General features: G+C 46.8%; 1 protein-coding gene and 1 long non-coding RNA gene across 3 annotated transcripts; both read right to left on the bottom strand.

Annotated features, from left to right (window-relative positions):
- Positions 1–48: 48 nt before the first annotated feature.
- Positions 49–4,721, bottom strand: LOC147350654 (uncharacterized). 2 transcript variants are annotated; one of them, XM_086362310.1, is made up of 4 exons: positions 3,937–4,721; positions 2,063–2,161; positions 1,641–1,840; positions 49–1,011 (listed from the first exon to the last, which is right to left on the bottom strand). In XM_086362310.1, the coding sequence occupies exons 2-4, from the start codon at positions 2,095–2,097 to the stop codon at positions 752–754; spliced, it is 495 nt and encodes a 164-aa protein (XP_086218436.1). In that variant the 5' UTR covers positions 2,098–2,161; positions 3,937–4,721; the 3' UTR covers positions 49–751. The 2 variants fall into 2 exon arrangements, with proteins under 2 accessions (XP_086218436.1, XP_086218437.1); XM_086362311.1 differs by lacking the exon at positions 3,937–4,721 and adding an exon at positions 3,254–3,541.
- A 7,912-nt stretch (positions 4,722–12,633) lies between these two features.
- On the bottom strand, positions 12,634–15,563 carry LOC147350653 (uncharacterized). Its single transcript, XR_015149036.1, has 2 exons — positions 15,316–15,563; positions 12,634–14,521 (listed from the first exon to the last, which is right to left on the bottom strand). It is a non-coding gene; the product is annotated as an uncharacterized LOC147350653 (long non-coding RNA).
- Positions 15,564–17,384: the final 1,821 nt, after the last annotated feature.

Genomic DNA, 17,384 nt, shown 5'->3' with positions numbered 1-17,384 from the left:
CAAAAACACAGGCAGAGGTTTGGAACTGGGTGGGGGGGGGGCGACCAGTTGATATTTGGGTGTATTTATTTGAGGGGCCTGACAGACTGTGACACTGCCATTTCTTAAGAGTTGCAGAAGGTTAATAACCTGTAGTCTTTTTTACATGAATGGAGACTGAGACATGACTTGTCATTGACTATGGTGGGAGGAATCACCTGGCTTGTGAATGAGGCAAGCAGATCAAAGTGTAACACAACTGGGCACAGATTTCTCAAGCCTAGTTCTTCTAAAGCAGAGTTACACCACATGTATGAAACGCTCAAACCAGGACCAGAACTTGCTGCTGGTACAACTCCTGTGTGCCAGTTCAAAATCCATTTCAGGTCCCTCCCTGGTCATTAAGTAACCAATGTGGGCAAAGTCCTAACATTAAAAGTGAAAGGTCTTAAAAACGCTTTTTCCAGAATTCTGTATGTATTAAACTCTGCCACCTAATCTCCTGTTGCCAAAGAGTAGTGTGAATAGCTTATACAAACCTGTGCAAATATTTCTTTTTTGAGTTCTCACGCAGAATTACTCACACCAAGCTACTAAACAAGGACACTTGCTGTACCACATGTTGGAGGGGTTCTCTCTGAGATGGTCTCAAGGGGGAGGGGTGGGCAGGGTGGGCGCTGTCTATCTGTGCACAGAGGAGAGGTGAGGCTCACAGGAGGAGGCCTGAACCCCCAGCACTCTTCTGTTTTCACGGTGACCGTTAGGTAGTTTCTTATAAATCATGACACCCACAGACACGACCGCCAGAAACATCATGATTCCACATGGTTACACAACTCGGGCCTGAGGATCTGAGGGTGAGCAAATGCCACTTGACTTGTCTGACCGCCGGTATCACTGTCACACATCCCTTCAAGGAGCGGAACCTCAGAAAACCAGAGAAGATGGCCAGGCAAACTGCCTCAGCAGAGTCCACACAGCATGCTCCCATCTCTCCGAGAGAACGGGCTCCACAGACGTCACCAGACTCGCCTGAGTGAATCAGAAGGAAATTTCAGCATCATCAGGAACACATTTGACAGGGAGTTGCGGGGGGTGGGGGTGGGGGTGGGGGAGGAAGAACCGGGAGACTCGGGTTGACATATATACAGCACTGATACTACACATAAAGTCAACGAGTGAGGACCTAGTGCATAGCACAGGGAAGTCTACTCAGTGCTCTGTGGTGAAGTAAATGGGCAGGAAATCTAAAAGAGAGGGAGATACGTAGATAGATAGATAGATAGATAGATGACTGATTCACTTTGCTGTACAGCAGAAATTGACACAGCAGTGTAAAGCAACTATATGCCAAAAAATGGATGAATGAATTCTTAAAAAAGGAACACACTGGGCACCCTAGAACTTGTAGAAATGAGGAGTCCACACCCAGGGTGCAGCACAGCGCTAGGGCTGCCCTAATGTTGGTTCACTGCCAACGGAATGCCTGGACCAGGCCTCTTCTACCCCAGAGATCTCAATGCAGAGGCGGGGAGGCAGCCAGTTGCAGTCTCACCAGAGCTCTGCTCTTGCTCACACAGCCATGCCAAGGCTGAGATCACCGGGAGAACAAGGGACTCACAGTCCACCTCAGGACAACAGACACAGCTGCAGTCACTCACTTCGTGAACATCCTGCTGCAGTTTCCTGTTCACGTCCTCGGACTTGAGGAGGTCCTTCCTGGCCATGTCCAGGTCCTCCTTCAGTCACATGGGCAAAGAGGGCTGCCAGGCGCTCCTCCATCTGGCTCTGCTCCTGCTTGTCTATGACTTCCTGGAGGTCGATCACCTTAGCCAGGTCTTCCTCGTGGCTTAGAGGGTCTCTAAGGGGGAAAGGAAGCCTTAGACAGCCTTGTTTTGAGAGGGAGGGACCACAGCACTTCCGGGCAATCGGTGAGGTCAAAACTGCCTTCTGCTCTCTGGGAGCTCACAAGACCCTCACAGCCACTCAGACCTACATGGTATGTTGGTGAGAGGTCCCGACAGCCCCACACAGACTGGATGGTAAGACAAGAACCAGACAGAGAGTGAGACCAAGGACTTGCCTTTCCATTGGCGCTTGGCATGTTTCCTTGCTCATGATTTACATCAAGCACCCTGTGCATTAGTATCTTTTCCTGGTTATTCTCCTCTTTAAGAATCATCTGCTAAAACCAAAAAGTTGAATTAGAGTAAAGAAATAAGTAAAGACAGCAAAACACCTGGAAAAATTCAAGTCTAAACTGAAAACGCAACATAAAAAGAAAATACATGGTGATACTATCCATCCCGAATACCACCAGGTGATTAGAGTCAGAATTTGTCTTCTGCTGGAAAAAGGGGTACTTAAGAGATCCTGCAACTCTGAGCCACAAGTCTAGTTTACTAGTCATTAAAATAACCCAGGTGGGCAGGTCCTCAATCAGAACGATAAATAACACCTGATGCCCACCACTACAGCTTTCATTCTTTTTTAAAATGAAAGGATTCAAATGACAAACCCTTCACGGAAATTACACAATGACTGATCAAACTTACCTCTTTATGTGTGGCACCTAATTCTTCTTCTAACAAACTACACCTTTCGAGTGCTACTCGTAATCACGCTCTCAACTCAAACAAAAGGGGCCAAGTCACTGTGTGTTGATGTGTGTATATACATTAGTACACTTCTTAGTGTATACTCACCCTAATACATAGATACTGTCACAGAATACCTTTAATGTCTCTCATTGATCTTAACGTCAAGTAAATCTGCTTGTTAACAGCTTTAAATTCTAAATTTGAGAGAACAAAATGTTATCCTAAATTAATTCTATTACCCAGTTGTTTTTTTTTTTTTTTTTCTTTTCTTACTGAATTACCCAGTTTTTAACTGCAAGTTGATATAGAGAATATAATAAATCTGGAGACATTTATGCCAACTAACACTTTTTAACTGGGGGTTTCCCAGGTGGCTCAGTGGTAAAGAATCCACTTGCCAATACAAGAGGGCAGGTTCGATCCCTGGGTTGGGAAGACTGCCTGGAGTGGAAGATGGACACCCACTCTAGTATTCACGCCTGGGAAGCCCCATGAAGAGAGGAGCGTGGTGGGCTACAGTCCACAGTGTCACAAAGATTTGGACATGACTGAGCATGTACACAGGCAACGCTTTTTAACTATATAAAACTCTGACTTCTTACAGAAAAAATATATATACAAGAATTCAAGAAGCTCAAAAGTCAAGTAGTTACATAAATACATGCATCATCCACCTAACAAGACAGCAAGTGTACAAATCCAGGACGACTGGGTGGCTGGTACCCTCTCGTCCAGGGTCTTGTGGTGCTCAAACAGCAATTTCAGTGCGCTGAGCACCTCCACGTCGCTGGTCATGCCGGCTAGGGACTGCGCCTGCTGCTTGCCCACCGTCATCTGGAGGGATGACACATACCAGGAAACCAGGCACTCCAGGTGCTCCAGTAGCAGCTGCAGGGCAGGGCCAAAGGAGCACCTTCAACCTCATGCTTGATTCAGGCCCAATAACTCCTCTCAGACTCACCCTATAGCGGAAAACATGCTAAGGCACATCGGAATCCCGCCAGTTCAGGCTAAAGTTAGAGTGGACTTTCCCAGGGGCCCAGTAGTCAAGACTCCACACTTCTGCAGGGGTCATTGGTTTTAATCCCTGATCGGGGAACTAAGATCCCACACAAAGTGTAACATGGACAAAAATGTAAGTTAAGAGAACTCCCCCCTCAAATGTTCTAAAATTACATTAGCTCTCATCATAAATTTGAAGCAAGGTATGAGAACCCCGAACTGATCCACCCTGGTTTGCTCAGTGGGAAGGTGTGAAAAATGACTTGGAAATCAGACAGAGTTTAAAGACAGCACACGGAGGCCAGCGGTGACCCCCGCGGGGCAAATGTCAACACGTGAGAATCCCCCTACTGACCCTGGTATTGCTTCTTTCCACTCTAAGCTCAGAGATTTCTTCTTAGTCTTTCAAGAAGCTGCTCCATGCATATTTTTAGTTCTTCAGTAGGAGTTGGAATCTCCTAGAAAACAGTTAAATGAGAAACTAAATGCAAACATAAATTAAAAAGAGAGAGAGACTGTGAAGACTGACGCTGTCAAGTCTCTCCAGGCTCCACACAAAGGATTTCCTTGCCCCTCCAGAGAAGAGGGGGTCCACTGACCACACGAGCACACAGACCACCACAACTCAGACCAGCCTTCGGCCTCCACCTCAACCTGGCAGGCATGTGGCAGGGGAGAACGTGGAATCCAAGCCTACCTTCTCAAGACCCAGGGGCATCTGAGAAGCTTTCCAAAATATAAACCTAACAACAAAGTGGATAAAGAGATTCTTAAATGACACACAGACCAATGACCTAGAGCCACTGGGGAGAGTGAAGAATAAAGGGAAGGTCTACAAGGCCACCAAGCTTTGGAGTGTTCCTCTGGGAGAAAGGTGGATGACACCTCAGGGCCATCTGTTAGCCTGACTCCACTGAAGCCACCCAGTCATTCAATCAAGTGGTTAAAATGTTAAATTTATGTTATATGTATTTTACCACAATTTGCGTGCACATGGGGCCCTCCACATGGTGAACTTTCTCAAACTGAACCACATGGAATCTTTCGTTCTTCTATTTTTCTTTGCAGAAATAAAAAAATCCTGGGCTACGTATCCCCTACTACATACTGAGTGTCCAGCACCCAGAACAATGCCCAGCACTTGTAAGAGGCATGTAGTAGACATGTGTAGCTATGAGGGTGTATGTCATACATGTAAGCACTAGGTACCTGACATTAAAATACTGGACACACTGGTCTGTGCTTTGTAAGATGGGAGACATTAACGGGCTTAGCCTTTCTGCTTCAAGGACTGACTCTCTAGCTCGATCCTCATGCCCCAGAGACTCCTCCAGCCAGTGTATCCTTTCTTTGGAAGAAGGGAGACGTTAAGGGGCTTAGCCTTTCTGCTTCAAGGACTGACTTTATAGCTTAGTCCACGTGCCCCAGTGACTCCTCCATGCAGTGTTTCCCTTCTTGTGGGGCCCCCACCTGTCCTCCACGTGACACCTGCACAACCTCTTACAAGGTAATCCTGCTGGGGTCGATCGTGCCCACTAAGGCCAAAGCGCCCTGGCTGGCAGGGCCCACAACTATGCTAACAAAATGAAACACAACCCCAACACTTCGCTGGGTGAGGCCCAATCTGATGGGCCCAGCCCCTGGCTGCTCTCACCTCAGGCCACTCTGCTTCCAGGACTTGGGCCGAGGCCAAGTTCTTCCTGGTCTTGGTCTTTGCCTTGGGGTTGCAACACTGAAAAAGTGCCCACAGGCGGGCCCTTTGGTTACACTCTCTTGCGGATGGGGGCAGCCCCCGACTTCAGGACCTGCCGAGAGAGGGGGGGGAACCTATGGGGCAGCCCAGGCTTCCAGACCGAGATGCTGGAAAGCTCCTCCCTGGGGTGGTGGTGGAAGGTAGGTGAAGGCTGCTGAGACTGAGCTTACAAGGACACTGCCCCCTCCCCAGCCTCAAGTCCCTCAGGCCCTAAGTGAACAGACAGCTCTGTCCCCACTGGACGTGTGTGTCAGAGGAAACTCTGGAGAAGGCAGCATCACTCAGAACCTCTAGGGTTTTCCAAACATAATGTCCAACATGCAATCAAAAAAGCAAAAGAGGGTGTAACAACAAACAAGACCAAGAGAAAAAGAGCTGAACCAGATCCAGAGGTATCAGATGTATATCAGCATATCAGAAGTGTGCTAGAGGTATCAGATGCAAATGTCACCTGTTCAAAAATATACTTGACAAAAGGAAAAATTTCTGAGAATCAAAACCGACTCTCGAACTTTACAATAACAGTGACTGAATTTAAGAACTCAGTCTCTGGGCTTAACACCAAATTGGACGTAGCTGAAGAGAGGATCAGTGAACTGAAGGACTGGTCGAGTAAAAAATATATATAAGAGAGAGAAAAAAAGGATAGAATATATTGAAGGAGTCTGTTGTTAAACTATGTTGTTAAAAAGTATAAATGGGGACCCTCATGGTGGAGAAAAGACAGAAAGGGGAATAAGAAATGCCTCCAGGGGTTGAAACTAGAGAGCCTCTTGATGAAAGTGAAAGGGGAGAGTGAAAAAGCTGGCATAAAACTCAACATTCAAAAAATGAAGATCATGGCATCCGGCCCCATCACTTCATGGCAAATAAATGGAGAAACAATGGAAACAGTGACAGACTTTATTTTCTTGGGCTCCAAAATTACTGCAGATGGTGAAATTAAAAGATGTTTGCTTCTTGGAAGGAAACCTATGACAAACCTAGACAGCATATTAAAAAGCAGAGACATTACTTTGCCGACAAAGGTTCACTGAGTCAAAGCTATGATTTTTCCAGTAGTCATGTATGGATGTAAGAGTTGCCCCATGAAGAAGGCTGAATGCCAAAGAATCGATGCTTCTGAACTGGGGAGTTGGAGAAGACTCTTGAGAGCCCCTTGGACTGCCAGGAGATCCAACAAGCCAATCCTAAAGCAAATCAGACCTGAATATTCACTGCAAAGACTGATGCCGAAGCTCCAATATTTTGGCCACCTGATGCAAAGAACTGACTCATTGGAAAAGAACCTGATGCTGGGGAAGACTGAGGGCAGGAGGAGAAGGGGACAACAGAGGATGAGATGGTTGGATGGCATCACCAACTTGATGGTCATGAGTCTGAGCAAGCTCCGGAGTTGGTGATGGACAGGGAAGCCTCGTGTGCTGCAGTCCATGGGGTTGCAACGGGGCAGATACTGAGCGACTGAACTGGCTGATAGGGACAGTGGTAAGAGTTGGTTCAAGAATCAGACCACTGACTCAAAAATGATAACCACCCATTGGTTTCAGCAGCTCTGTGGGTGCCTAAGGCTAGAAGAACATGTTCAAGCACTCAGAGGAAAAATGGTGTGGCTTTTAATGGCACAGCAACACTGAGAGCTGACTTTTCAAGAACAAGGAAGTCAGAAAATAATGGACTGGCATCTGTAAAATGCTGAAAAACAAATAACCACCAACCTGGAATTCTATACCCAAGAAAAACACTCTTCGAAAATGAAAGCAAAATAAAGACTTTTAGGGCAAGTGGAAATGAGACAACTCATCACCCACACACATGCACTAAAAGAATATTCAGGCAGTGCTTTGGGAAAAAGAAAAGTAGTCTCTGATGGAAATATAAAAAACAAGTAGAGACCAACAATGAGGTAACTGTGAGGGTAAATACTAACTTTACAAAACAATGATGTTAACGCCAAATATACATCTAACAGTTTAAAGTGTAACAGTGACAAGGAGGAAACAGTCGTGTCAGGGAGGCAGTAAAAGTACTAAGTTAGACTTGAATGTAAAACACACGCTGTGTCTCTGAATGTGCACCCAACAACCTGACAGAGGAGCACAGAACTAGAGAAACACTTCAAACTTCTAAAAGAAGGCAAGAGCAAAGAACACAGACTAGGTGGGACAAACAGAAAACACACAGCAACATGGTGTCTACACACTGAATATCAACATTATAAACAGAGCAAACACTCTCATTAAAAGATAAAGTGTCAAACTGATTCCAATGAAAACTGTACACTATTCACAGAGCTACATGTTAAGATGGAATATCTTTTAGACAGGTGAACCTAAAAGATACCCAGGCCAACAAGGACAGAAAACCGATGTGGCAATATCACTGTCAGATAGTCTCTAAAAAAGAAGCATTTCTAGCAATAAAAAGGAGCATCTCATACTGATACAAGTTCAATCTAGCAAGAAGATGAGGATTCTAAACTTGAATGTACCTAATGACATAACTTCAAAATATCAATACATAAAAACCAACAGAAATAGAAAAGGAGTAACAGCCAAGTTCATAATCCCAGTGGGAGACGTTAAAGACACATCTCTCGTGGAACTGGGCCCTGGTATGTAGTCACCTGCAGCCATGAAGTACCTGAAATGCGGCTGGCTCTACAATCAGATGCGCTGCAAGCATGAAACTCACACTGGATTTTAAAGACTTAGCATGAAAAAAAGAACGTGAACTATTTCATTAGGTTTTATCATGTTGATTACACACTGAAATGATAATATTTGGGGTGTGTTAAAATAAAATATATTACAGGTAATTTCACCTACTTCTGCTTTTATTCAACGTGGCTACCGGAATCTGAATTACATGAGTGACAAGCCTGATCTGACTGATACACATGGAACACTGCATTCCCACTGATACATATTCAAGAGCCCAAGGAACATATAACAGAAAGAATATGTATTGAGCCATTAGGAAAGCTTGAATTATTTCAAAGGACTGAAATAATGCAGAGGATACTTAGGGATTGCAATGGGCTGACAGTTTATGGGCCCTCAAACTTCACCCAGCACGTGGTGATGATCCGAGGAGGCAGGCACCCTGCGAAGGGTCAGGCCAGGAGGGAATGGGCTCCTGTGCTGTGAGGACAGGGAGAAGCAGGAGGCAGTCTAGGAACCAGCAAACAGGCCTCACCAGATGTGGCACCTGCTGGTGATCTTGGGACTCCCCAGCCTCAAGACTACAAGAAACAACTTTCTGTTGTTTATCAGCTAGTCTACGGGATTTATAACAGTAACCCCAAAAGCCTACAATGGGGCTCTTCATGGAATTAAGCTAGAAATCAAAAAAGGGTCACTGGAAAAAGCTCCCCAAACATTGCGAAGTTAAATGACACACTGCTTGAAGAATTTCATGAATAATAATTTTAAAAAACACAATGAAAATTAGAAAATACTTTTCCATAAAAGATAATGAAAATCTGGCTTATTCAAACCTGTGGGACACAGCAACTGTGTTTAGAGGGTAACTTAAAGTCTTAAACACATACACTGGAAAAAAAGGAAGGCTAAAAATCAATTAAGCCTCTCTCCCAAGAAACCAGGAAAAAAACATAGCAAACGAAACACAAGGTAGATGGGGGAAAAAAAAAAAAAGGAGCAGAAAACAAGCAAACAGAAAGCAAATATGAAGTTTTTTAAAAACAAAGCCAAAAGTTTGCTCTTTGAAAGAACTGATAAATCCCTAGAGAGACTTATTAAGACAAAGAGACAAAGCTCAAATCACCAGCATCAGGGGTTTTTAAAAGGGGAGACAACACATCTTGCAGATAAGAAAGATACTATGAACCACAGTTCACTTACTAACTGGAGAGTCTGCTCGCCTCAATAACTTTCTAGCAGGAGGGAAATGCTTTACTGAAATAGACCCAAGAAGACATACAAAATCAGAAAATTTTATTTGCATGAAAAAAATTACATCTGAAATTAAAAGCCTCCCCACAATAAAACCAACTGGTTTTGCCAATCAATTCTTCCAAAATTCTAGGGAAGAAAACAGTAATCTCACAGGAATTCTTGCAGTAAACAAGGAACACTCTCCAACCTTGTTTTATAAGACTAGCATAACCTTGATACTAAATCCAACCAGGAAGAAGTACAAGAAAGTAAAATTACAGACTCTGAGTATAGATGAAATAACCCTAAATAAAACACTAAGAAATAAAGTCCAACTGAAAGAGAATACATTGAGATCAGGTTGGGGTCGTTTTAGAATCACAAAAAATTTTTAAAGTTAAATCACATAAAAGAAAAATAATCACATAAAAGAAAAATTACCTGTTTCAAAATCTGCAGAAAATAAACAAGAAAATGTAATGTAATAATTTTAGTTCACAACTAAGAAAAAACTCTTAGTAAACTAACAGAGAAGAATTTACATATTTTGATTAAACTATCTACAAAAAAGCTAATATCATGTGTGATGGTGAAATACTGAAAGCTTTTCCTCTGATAATGTGAAAGAGACAAGGATACTTATTCTTACTACTTCTGTTCACCAATGTACTCAGGACTGGAGATCCTAGTCCATACAATAAGGCAAGAAAAAGTAAAGGGTTATCACAGTTTCAAAGGGGAAAAAAGAACTGATTTGCAGACATAATTGTGTGTACATAAATAAATACAATTAGAATGATTTGAAATATATGGATTTACCAAGTGAATATAGAAAAGTAAATTCTGTATCTATTAGGAATTTATAATGGCACTGAAAATATCAAGATATCTAATCAAACATGTGCAAGACATATGGCAAACTATAAACTTCTAAGATAAATTAAAGAAGATCTTAAAAAATGGAGAGCTATCTATATTGTGTTCACGGATTATAAGAACAACATAAAAGACACACACACACACAGAGTTAACCGTGTGAGGTGATGCGTATGTAAGGCAATCATTCCATGATATCTATGGGCATCAAGTCATCGCAATGTAGACTTGAAATACACACAAACTGTATCTGTCAATGACTCCTTAGTGAAGCTGGGGGTCTAAAATCAGGGCCTGGCACCTGGTAGCTGGCAGGTGTGGGAACCCAGGTTCACATGCAGGCTGTACACACTCTTAATCACAGGTGAGACCTGAAGCAACCCAGCAACTCTCTATTTTTCTTTTTCTGTTTTGCTCTGTTCCCCTTGCCATTTGTGTTTAACAGATTCCCAGTATCGAGTGAGCAGTGTCAATGCAGCAATAACGTTTCCCCATCTAAGGCAGGAGCATGTAACACCAACAGACTTCCCATCGCCCTGAGATAACTGGAGTGCCCCATCACAACAGAAAGCAAAGAAACACGACAGTCCCCGAGAGAGAGCTGCCCCACGGCAGGGGGAACTAGGTCCACCAGACGTCCCAAGGGGACCCCCAGGGGTTTGGAGCCCAGGCTGGGCCCCTCAGCTTGAGGCCACACTTGCCTTTCCACCATTCTGGGGGTCCTGGCAGAAGAAAGCCAGGCCAAGGAAGGGGCATGGTGTGGCCGGCCCGTGGGACTCAGGGCAGGACTGACTTGGGTCTGTGCTGGGCTCCATGTCCAAGTCACCACCCTTGGAGTGTACAAAGCTCTTGGGATCATTGTAGGTTTTTGGCAAAAAGCAATGGAGCTGAAGTCACTTATGATGGTTTTTTTTTAAAAAAATCCTCACTGAGGATTCCCTCAGTGCCAGCCTCGGCCCCTAGTGAGATGCAGACTCCTTGTCATCCATGGCTCTGCCCGCAGCCTGCCATGGCAAGGGGAGGCTACCGGACACTGGGTGCCACATGGGGTTCTTCCCCCACTTTGAGTGAAGGGCTGCACCCCCCCAGGATGAACCCGGATCAACCCTCCACCTCTGATGCTGAGGCGCCCATGCCTCCCACGACCGGAGGATCCAGCCTCTCCCGGGGTCTCCGTGTCACTGCACAAGCCTTCTCCATGCGGCCCCAGCAGGCAGGGTGAGCCCTGTGTGGAGCCTCCCAGCTCGCTGGCCTCACTGCCCGCATCAGGGCCTTGTATGTCCACTGAATGAGTGGATGAGGGCCCCTCACAATGACGGTGATGGTGACGAGGAGGAAGTGAAGCGGGCTGAGATCCAAATGTCAGTCCCTGATTCAGCCATCTGTGTGTATGAACTCATTTAACCTCATGACAAGATTGTGTGTTGGGGTTGGGGGGTAGGGGGTGGGTCCTGCCACTGTTCTCACCTTGGAGCCAGCAAGTTCACTCTCAGTGTCCAGGGGTGGCTGCAGCCACTGGCCACAGACTGGACAGCTTTAACACAAATTCATCCCCCCCCCCCCAGTTCTGGAGTCAGAAACCTGTGATCAAGGTGTGGGCAGGGCTGAGCTCCCTCCAGAGGCTCCAGCGGAGGGTCCCTCTGGCCTGGTCCAGTCCTTGGGGGACGCCAGGCCACCCTGGGCTTCTGGCCACATCACCCCGACCTGTGCGTCCATCTGCACAAACCTTCTCCCCTGGGTGGCTCTGTGCCTCAGATCACCCCCTCTTTTCTTCCAAGGACATCTGTCGTTAGATTTAGGGTCCACATGCATCCCGGGTGATCTGGTGCAGAGGTCAGGAACTTACTTCCATCTGCCGAGACCTTTCATCGGAATAAGGCCACCTCTGGAGGCTGCAGAAGGATGGATGGCTTTCGGAGCCACTATTCAGCCCACCATACTTGTCATGAAGCCACAGGGCAGAGCCTCACTGGGCTTGGTGAAGGGAGCTTCAAAGAAGCAGGGCTCAGTCCTGGGGCTGCCTCAAGAAAACAGTTAGGATCAGGACACTCGGGCACAGAGACCAGATGGGCAGGGCTCGGAGGTGTGCTGGTGGGCGTGGGGCTCACCTGCAGGGAGCCTGGAGCCTGATATGACGGCCCAGGGCTGGGGGACACAGTGCATGGTTGGGAATGGACACATCCCAGCGCAGACAAGGGGAGGCAGGCCCGGGGGCTCAGGCCAGGGGAGCCCAGATCTTCCTGCTGCCCTCAAGGGGCAGGTCAGATGGGCACAGGAGGGAGCTGTGGTTTCAGCGACCTGGGTCGGAGTCCTGGTCTGCTGCTGTGTTGTCTCTGGTGAGTGACTCAGCCTCTCTGAGCCCACCAGAGAAGTGCTCGCTGGTGCCCGGGAAACAACGCATGCATTTTGGAACTGGGAGAAGAATCCTCGTCACTTATTGGTACAGCTCAATCTTTTCTGGAGGCCATAACCAATGTCTTTATGTTTGATGTTCATTTCAAAGTCAGAAGTTTTTAAAAAGATATGTGTGGCAAAGGATTTAATTGGACTTGGAAAGGCTCTTCTTTCTCCTTTATGAGCATGGCCATTTCATTATCATATGAGCAATAATGATATATGACTGAATATTCACATCACCAGTGAGAATTTCCCGAGTGCCAGACTCCAAGTTAAGTACTTTAGGATAACCCAGTTATGTAATGACTTGTTTCCCAGGTGGTTCAGCAGAAAAGAACCCGACAGCCAATGTAGGAGATGCAGGAGACCTGGGTTCAATTCCTGGGTTGGGAAGATCCCCTGGAGGAGGAAATGGCAACCCATTTCAGTATTCTTGCCTGAAAAATTCCACAGAGAGAGGATCTTAGGGGCTACAGGGCTGCAAGAGTTTGACACGTATGAGCCACTGAACATGCACACAGTCGTGTAAATACTGTTGTTATCTCTGACAAATGGTGAAGCTTCGGTGTTGTTGATTAGTCATCAGATTTTGTCCGATTCTTTGTGACCCCACGGAGTATACACTCCATGGAATTCTCTAGGCCAGAATACTGGAGTGGGTGGTGTTTCCCTTCTCCAGGGGATTTTTCTGACTCCCCACATATTGTAAGACTAAACTTGAGAATTCGTGTTTTTATTTCATTTCAAATAGCCTTTGGGAATCTGAAAGGACAGTGTAGGTACTTTCAAGATGTCTTCTGCAAAACAAAGCCCTTTCGGCAAATGTGGTCATTATATCCAGGTAGGTGTTGCTGTTGTAAGTGTCACATATCAGCCAGAGGCAAATTCTGAGCTCTTCCTCTGGCAGAAACAAATTGACAAAATAAGGCAAGAAAGAGAGCTGGGAAAACAAACCACATCAACAAGTGGAAAAGCGTTCCTCATGAGACAAAGCTAGAGAAAAACCCAACATCCTTGTGGCCCAAAAACCCTCTTAGAAATGAATGTTCCATAGGGAAGAGACGAAACATGTCAAGTTCCAAGGAGAGGCAATGCCCATGGCCAGTGTAGCTTAGAGACGGCCTGACCACTCGATGAAGACACACACCAACGTAAACCCTTTGCAGACAGCAGTGACGGTCATCACCATAGTAAGTGTTTAGTCTGGGGACAACCTGCCCTGGGCTCCAATAAGCGAGCAAACCTGGTTCTCTTCCTCTGCCCCCACACCATTCACTCATAATGGCAGCTCAGGTGCTTTCGTGCCCTGCCTGCCTGTCTGGCTCATCCATGAGCTTTGACCACCTCCAGGAAAGGACTCTGCCTTCTCTTCTCTATGCACCATGAATCTGCACACAGTGGGCCTTCAGAACCTCAGGAGACTCACCCCACCCCAACTATAGCCAGACCCTCCCCAGGCATTAAAACAGCTGTGGAGTCACTTTGGCCCAAGTCCTACTTACGGATCCCTGGAGCCCACTACAGCCTCTACAGCATGATTAATCAGGCCCTTTACACACAGATTCCTGCCTGTCAGATCTGAGCTTTGGATTCATGGTCAGCTCTGTCCCTCCGTGGCAGCCAGGTGGGTCACAGTGCAGACAAAGGAGCTCAGGAGCTGAGTGTCAAAGGAAGCATTGAAAGGACAGTGATGGATGCAATCTGTTGCAAACTGAAGGAGGGTCCCTGCATGTCTCAGAAACGGCCTCTGGTGTGCAGGTGTTGAGAAAGGCCCCCACAGTGCAAAGGAAAGAGGGGTACTCGGGGGCAAAGGCACTTGGCCTCTCCAGTAGCAGCTCCAGGTGGTAGCTCGTGAACAGTGGACAGCCAATGTGGTCACATGAGCGTGACGCTTATTCCCTCACAAAGAAAGAGAAAGGGGGCAGGGTGTGGGAGTACCTGGAGGATGTGGTGGGTTGGATGGAGGGACGTATCCTTCCTCTCTCCAGTGAAAATCGCTTTTTTGAGTCTCAGAGCTGCAAGAAGGCAGTTACCAAGTTAGGTCCCCACAGTATCCGGTGTGGGCTGGGTGTCTTAGCCCCCATCACATGGACAAGCCACACCATATGGCTTCCCTGAGTTCTAACAGCAGGATCTGGGGGTTTTGTTTAGGTACACACTTCCTTGCTCTAGCTGTGTTACCCCCTTCTTTGAGCCCCAGTTTTGTCCTGTAGAAAAAGGACATCGATTGCTACCTTAGCAGGTTGCTACCTTAATCCCATGAAGGCTAATTAGGGTGATACTACAATGAATAGCTGGCCTTAAGAGATACTGGGCTTCCCTGACAGCTCAGCTGGTAAAGGATTCTCCTGCCATGCAGGAGACCCCGGTTTGGTTCCTGGGTCGGGAATGCTGATCCGCTACAGAAGGGACAGACTACCCACTGCAGTATTCTTGGGCTTCTCTTGTGGCTCAGCTGGTAAAGAATCTGCCCACAATGCGGGAAACCTGGGTTCAATCCCTGGACTGGGAAGATCCCCTGGAGAAGGGAAAGGCTACCCACTCCAGTATTCTGGCCTGGAGAATTCCATGGACTGTATAGCCCACAGGGTTGCCAAGAGGTGGACACGACTGAGGGACTTTCACTTCACTTTCAAGAGATATGACCTGAATCCAGATTAAACTGGAGTCTCCCAGTGTCATCTAGCATTTCTTCCCTGAAGCCAGCCAAAACCCACACAGGTGCATTTCCAGGGTCTTCACGTAGCCAGCTGGACAGAAAACCCAGCGTAGTCCAAACAAGCTGACAGTCAAGCAGGAGAGGACTCACGGGCAGACGGCTTCCCTCCGGTCTCAGGTGGAGCTCCGGGACCACAGCAGGAACTGGCGCTCTCAACCCCTGGGCTCAGCAGCACCCTCCTTATCAGGCCAGCGGCTCTGCCCTAACGGGCGCAAGAAGGTCACCAACTGCCCCAGGTGAACTCACGCCCCCTCCCACTGCTGCAGCCTGACCTCACAGGGCCCCACCCCTTCCGGCAGAGCCAGCCCTCCTCTTCCTTTGAATCCCCCTTGAGGCCTGGTCCTGGGTCCCGATTGGTCAGTGCCAATCATGGTGGCCAGGGATGGAGCACACTGATTGGCCAGGTCCAGGTCATGTGACCATACTCTCCAAGACACGTGTGAGCTGCTCACGCTCTGGCAGGGATGGAGAGAGTGCAATGCCCCCAGAGCAGGGCTGAGAGTCCGGTCACTCTGTCCGTGTGCTCAGTGTCCTGGGACATGCCTGCACATCATCTCTACACACCACTTTGTCTCCTCTGCAGACCAAATATTCATGACATACCTTTTCCCTTCCCAAGCGCTGTTTCACGCACTGACATTCAAGGGAGCATGACCTCCTTTTGGAAGGTAGGTTTGGAGATCCTCTCTTAAACTCTGGGCTTGTTCCTTGTATCATGTTAGAATAGTTTATTCAGTCTAAAAACCCTCACTGAGCACCACCATATGCTGCTTTGCCTATTCAGGATTCTTAGCTGTTCTGAGTAGAGGGGCATGGCCTAGGGGCCTCCCAAAGGGGATGAATTTTTTCCAAGGAAGTACCTGAGAGGCTGAATCACTGAATCACTTTGCTGTAAACCTTAAACAAATTATTGTAAATCAACAATACCTCAATTTAAAGAAAAGATATTCCCTCATCAAAAATGGTTCGAAATTTTGTAAAGCTTTTCCTTCAATTGTTGGTTTTTAGTATGTGTCTAATTGATTTGCTGCTGTCTTTTGAGGAAGGGATCCAACTTACTTTCCCACATGGATACCAAATTGTCCCAATGGGACGATTCCTTTGTCCTTTCTCCTGGAAATATCCTTTCTGCGTTTACACATTAAGAAGCTTCTTTTAACAATGCCAAGTATCAAGAACTTCAGATCTTTGGAAATTTGTACAGCACCCCAGAAGCATGTTTCCATTTCTGTGTCTTCTCTTCACACTTCACCATTGCCTGTTTCTAGTATACACAAGTACCCTCAGAGGGTTCTCTGTAGTGAACCATGTATGTTTCTGTGAGGACAGAGGATGTGAGCACAGAGGAGGGACTGAGTGACCCTAGTGACCACGTAACCATGCTCAGCAACCTCAATATTAAGTCTGGCTGAGACTTCCTAAGGCAAGGTCTGTGTTTCTCCCTCTTGCTGTCTGGATATGCAAAAGGATGTTGGTGGATTGGGACATGGGTCCCTGGGTCCAGCAGTGTAGAGATATACCCATAGCCTGCTTTTCCATTATATTTTCCTCCTGTGGGCTCTGCTGAGCTGCTGTGGAGATATTTCTGCTAAAGGCTTGAGAGGTAGTCAATCCTCCTGCTTCTCATCCCCTGACCTGTCTGTACTTCTGTCATTTTTTTAAATATAGCTAATTTTCAATGTTGTTAGTCCTTGTGTCATTCTGACTCTCAGGCACCTGTGGTTTAATAGACCTCCAAGTCCCAAGAGCTCTTTGCCTGGTGGAGACCTGGAGAACTCAGGGAGCAGCCCCACATCACACTGGAGCCCGGACCAGAGAGAAGGTTCTTGCCAGGAAGGCTCCATCCCTGCTGGGGGTGGGGTGGGGTCGGGGTTCACATCTGATTGTGCATCCCCCGGGCCTTTGGTGCAGGCCCCACTCTGAGATCTGGAAAGGAGGTGGCTTCCCTCCCTGACACAGAACTAGTATTTTTTTTGTCCTTGTCATTGTCTAGTCCCATTTGGCTCCCAGGCTCTACACTTGACCCTCACCCACAGGATCAGGAGAGCCCAGTTCTAGAAGAGTTTCATACAGGGAGAGGCTCCAGGAGACACTCCAATGCCCGGGCCTAAATAAGCATTTCCTTGGAGTTTCACAGCCCTGGGAGGAGATACTGGGTT

The sequence above is a fragment of the Bos grunniens genome, chromosome 20 (assembly GCF_055505025.1).
Source record: "Bos grunniens cultivar Pamir isolate PY7600 chromosome 20, Bosgru_T2T1.0, whole genome shotgun sequence".
NCBI classification, from domain to species: Eukaryota; Metazoa; Chordata; class Mammalia; order Artiodactyla; family Bovidae; genus Bos; species Bos grunniens.
Note: the sequence above shows the minus strand (reverse complement) of the source record. Positions and strands in the feature narration are given on the sequence as shown.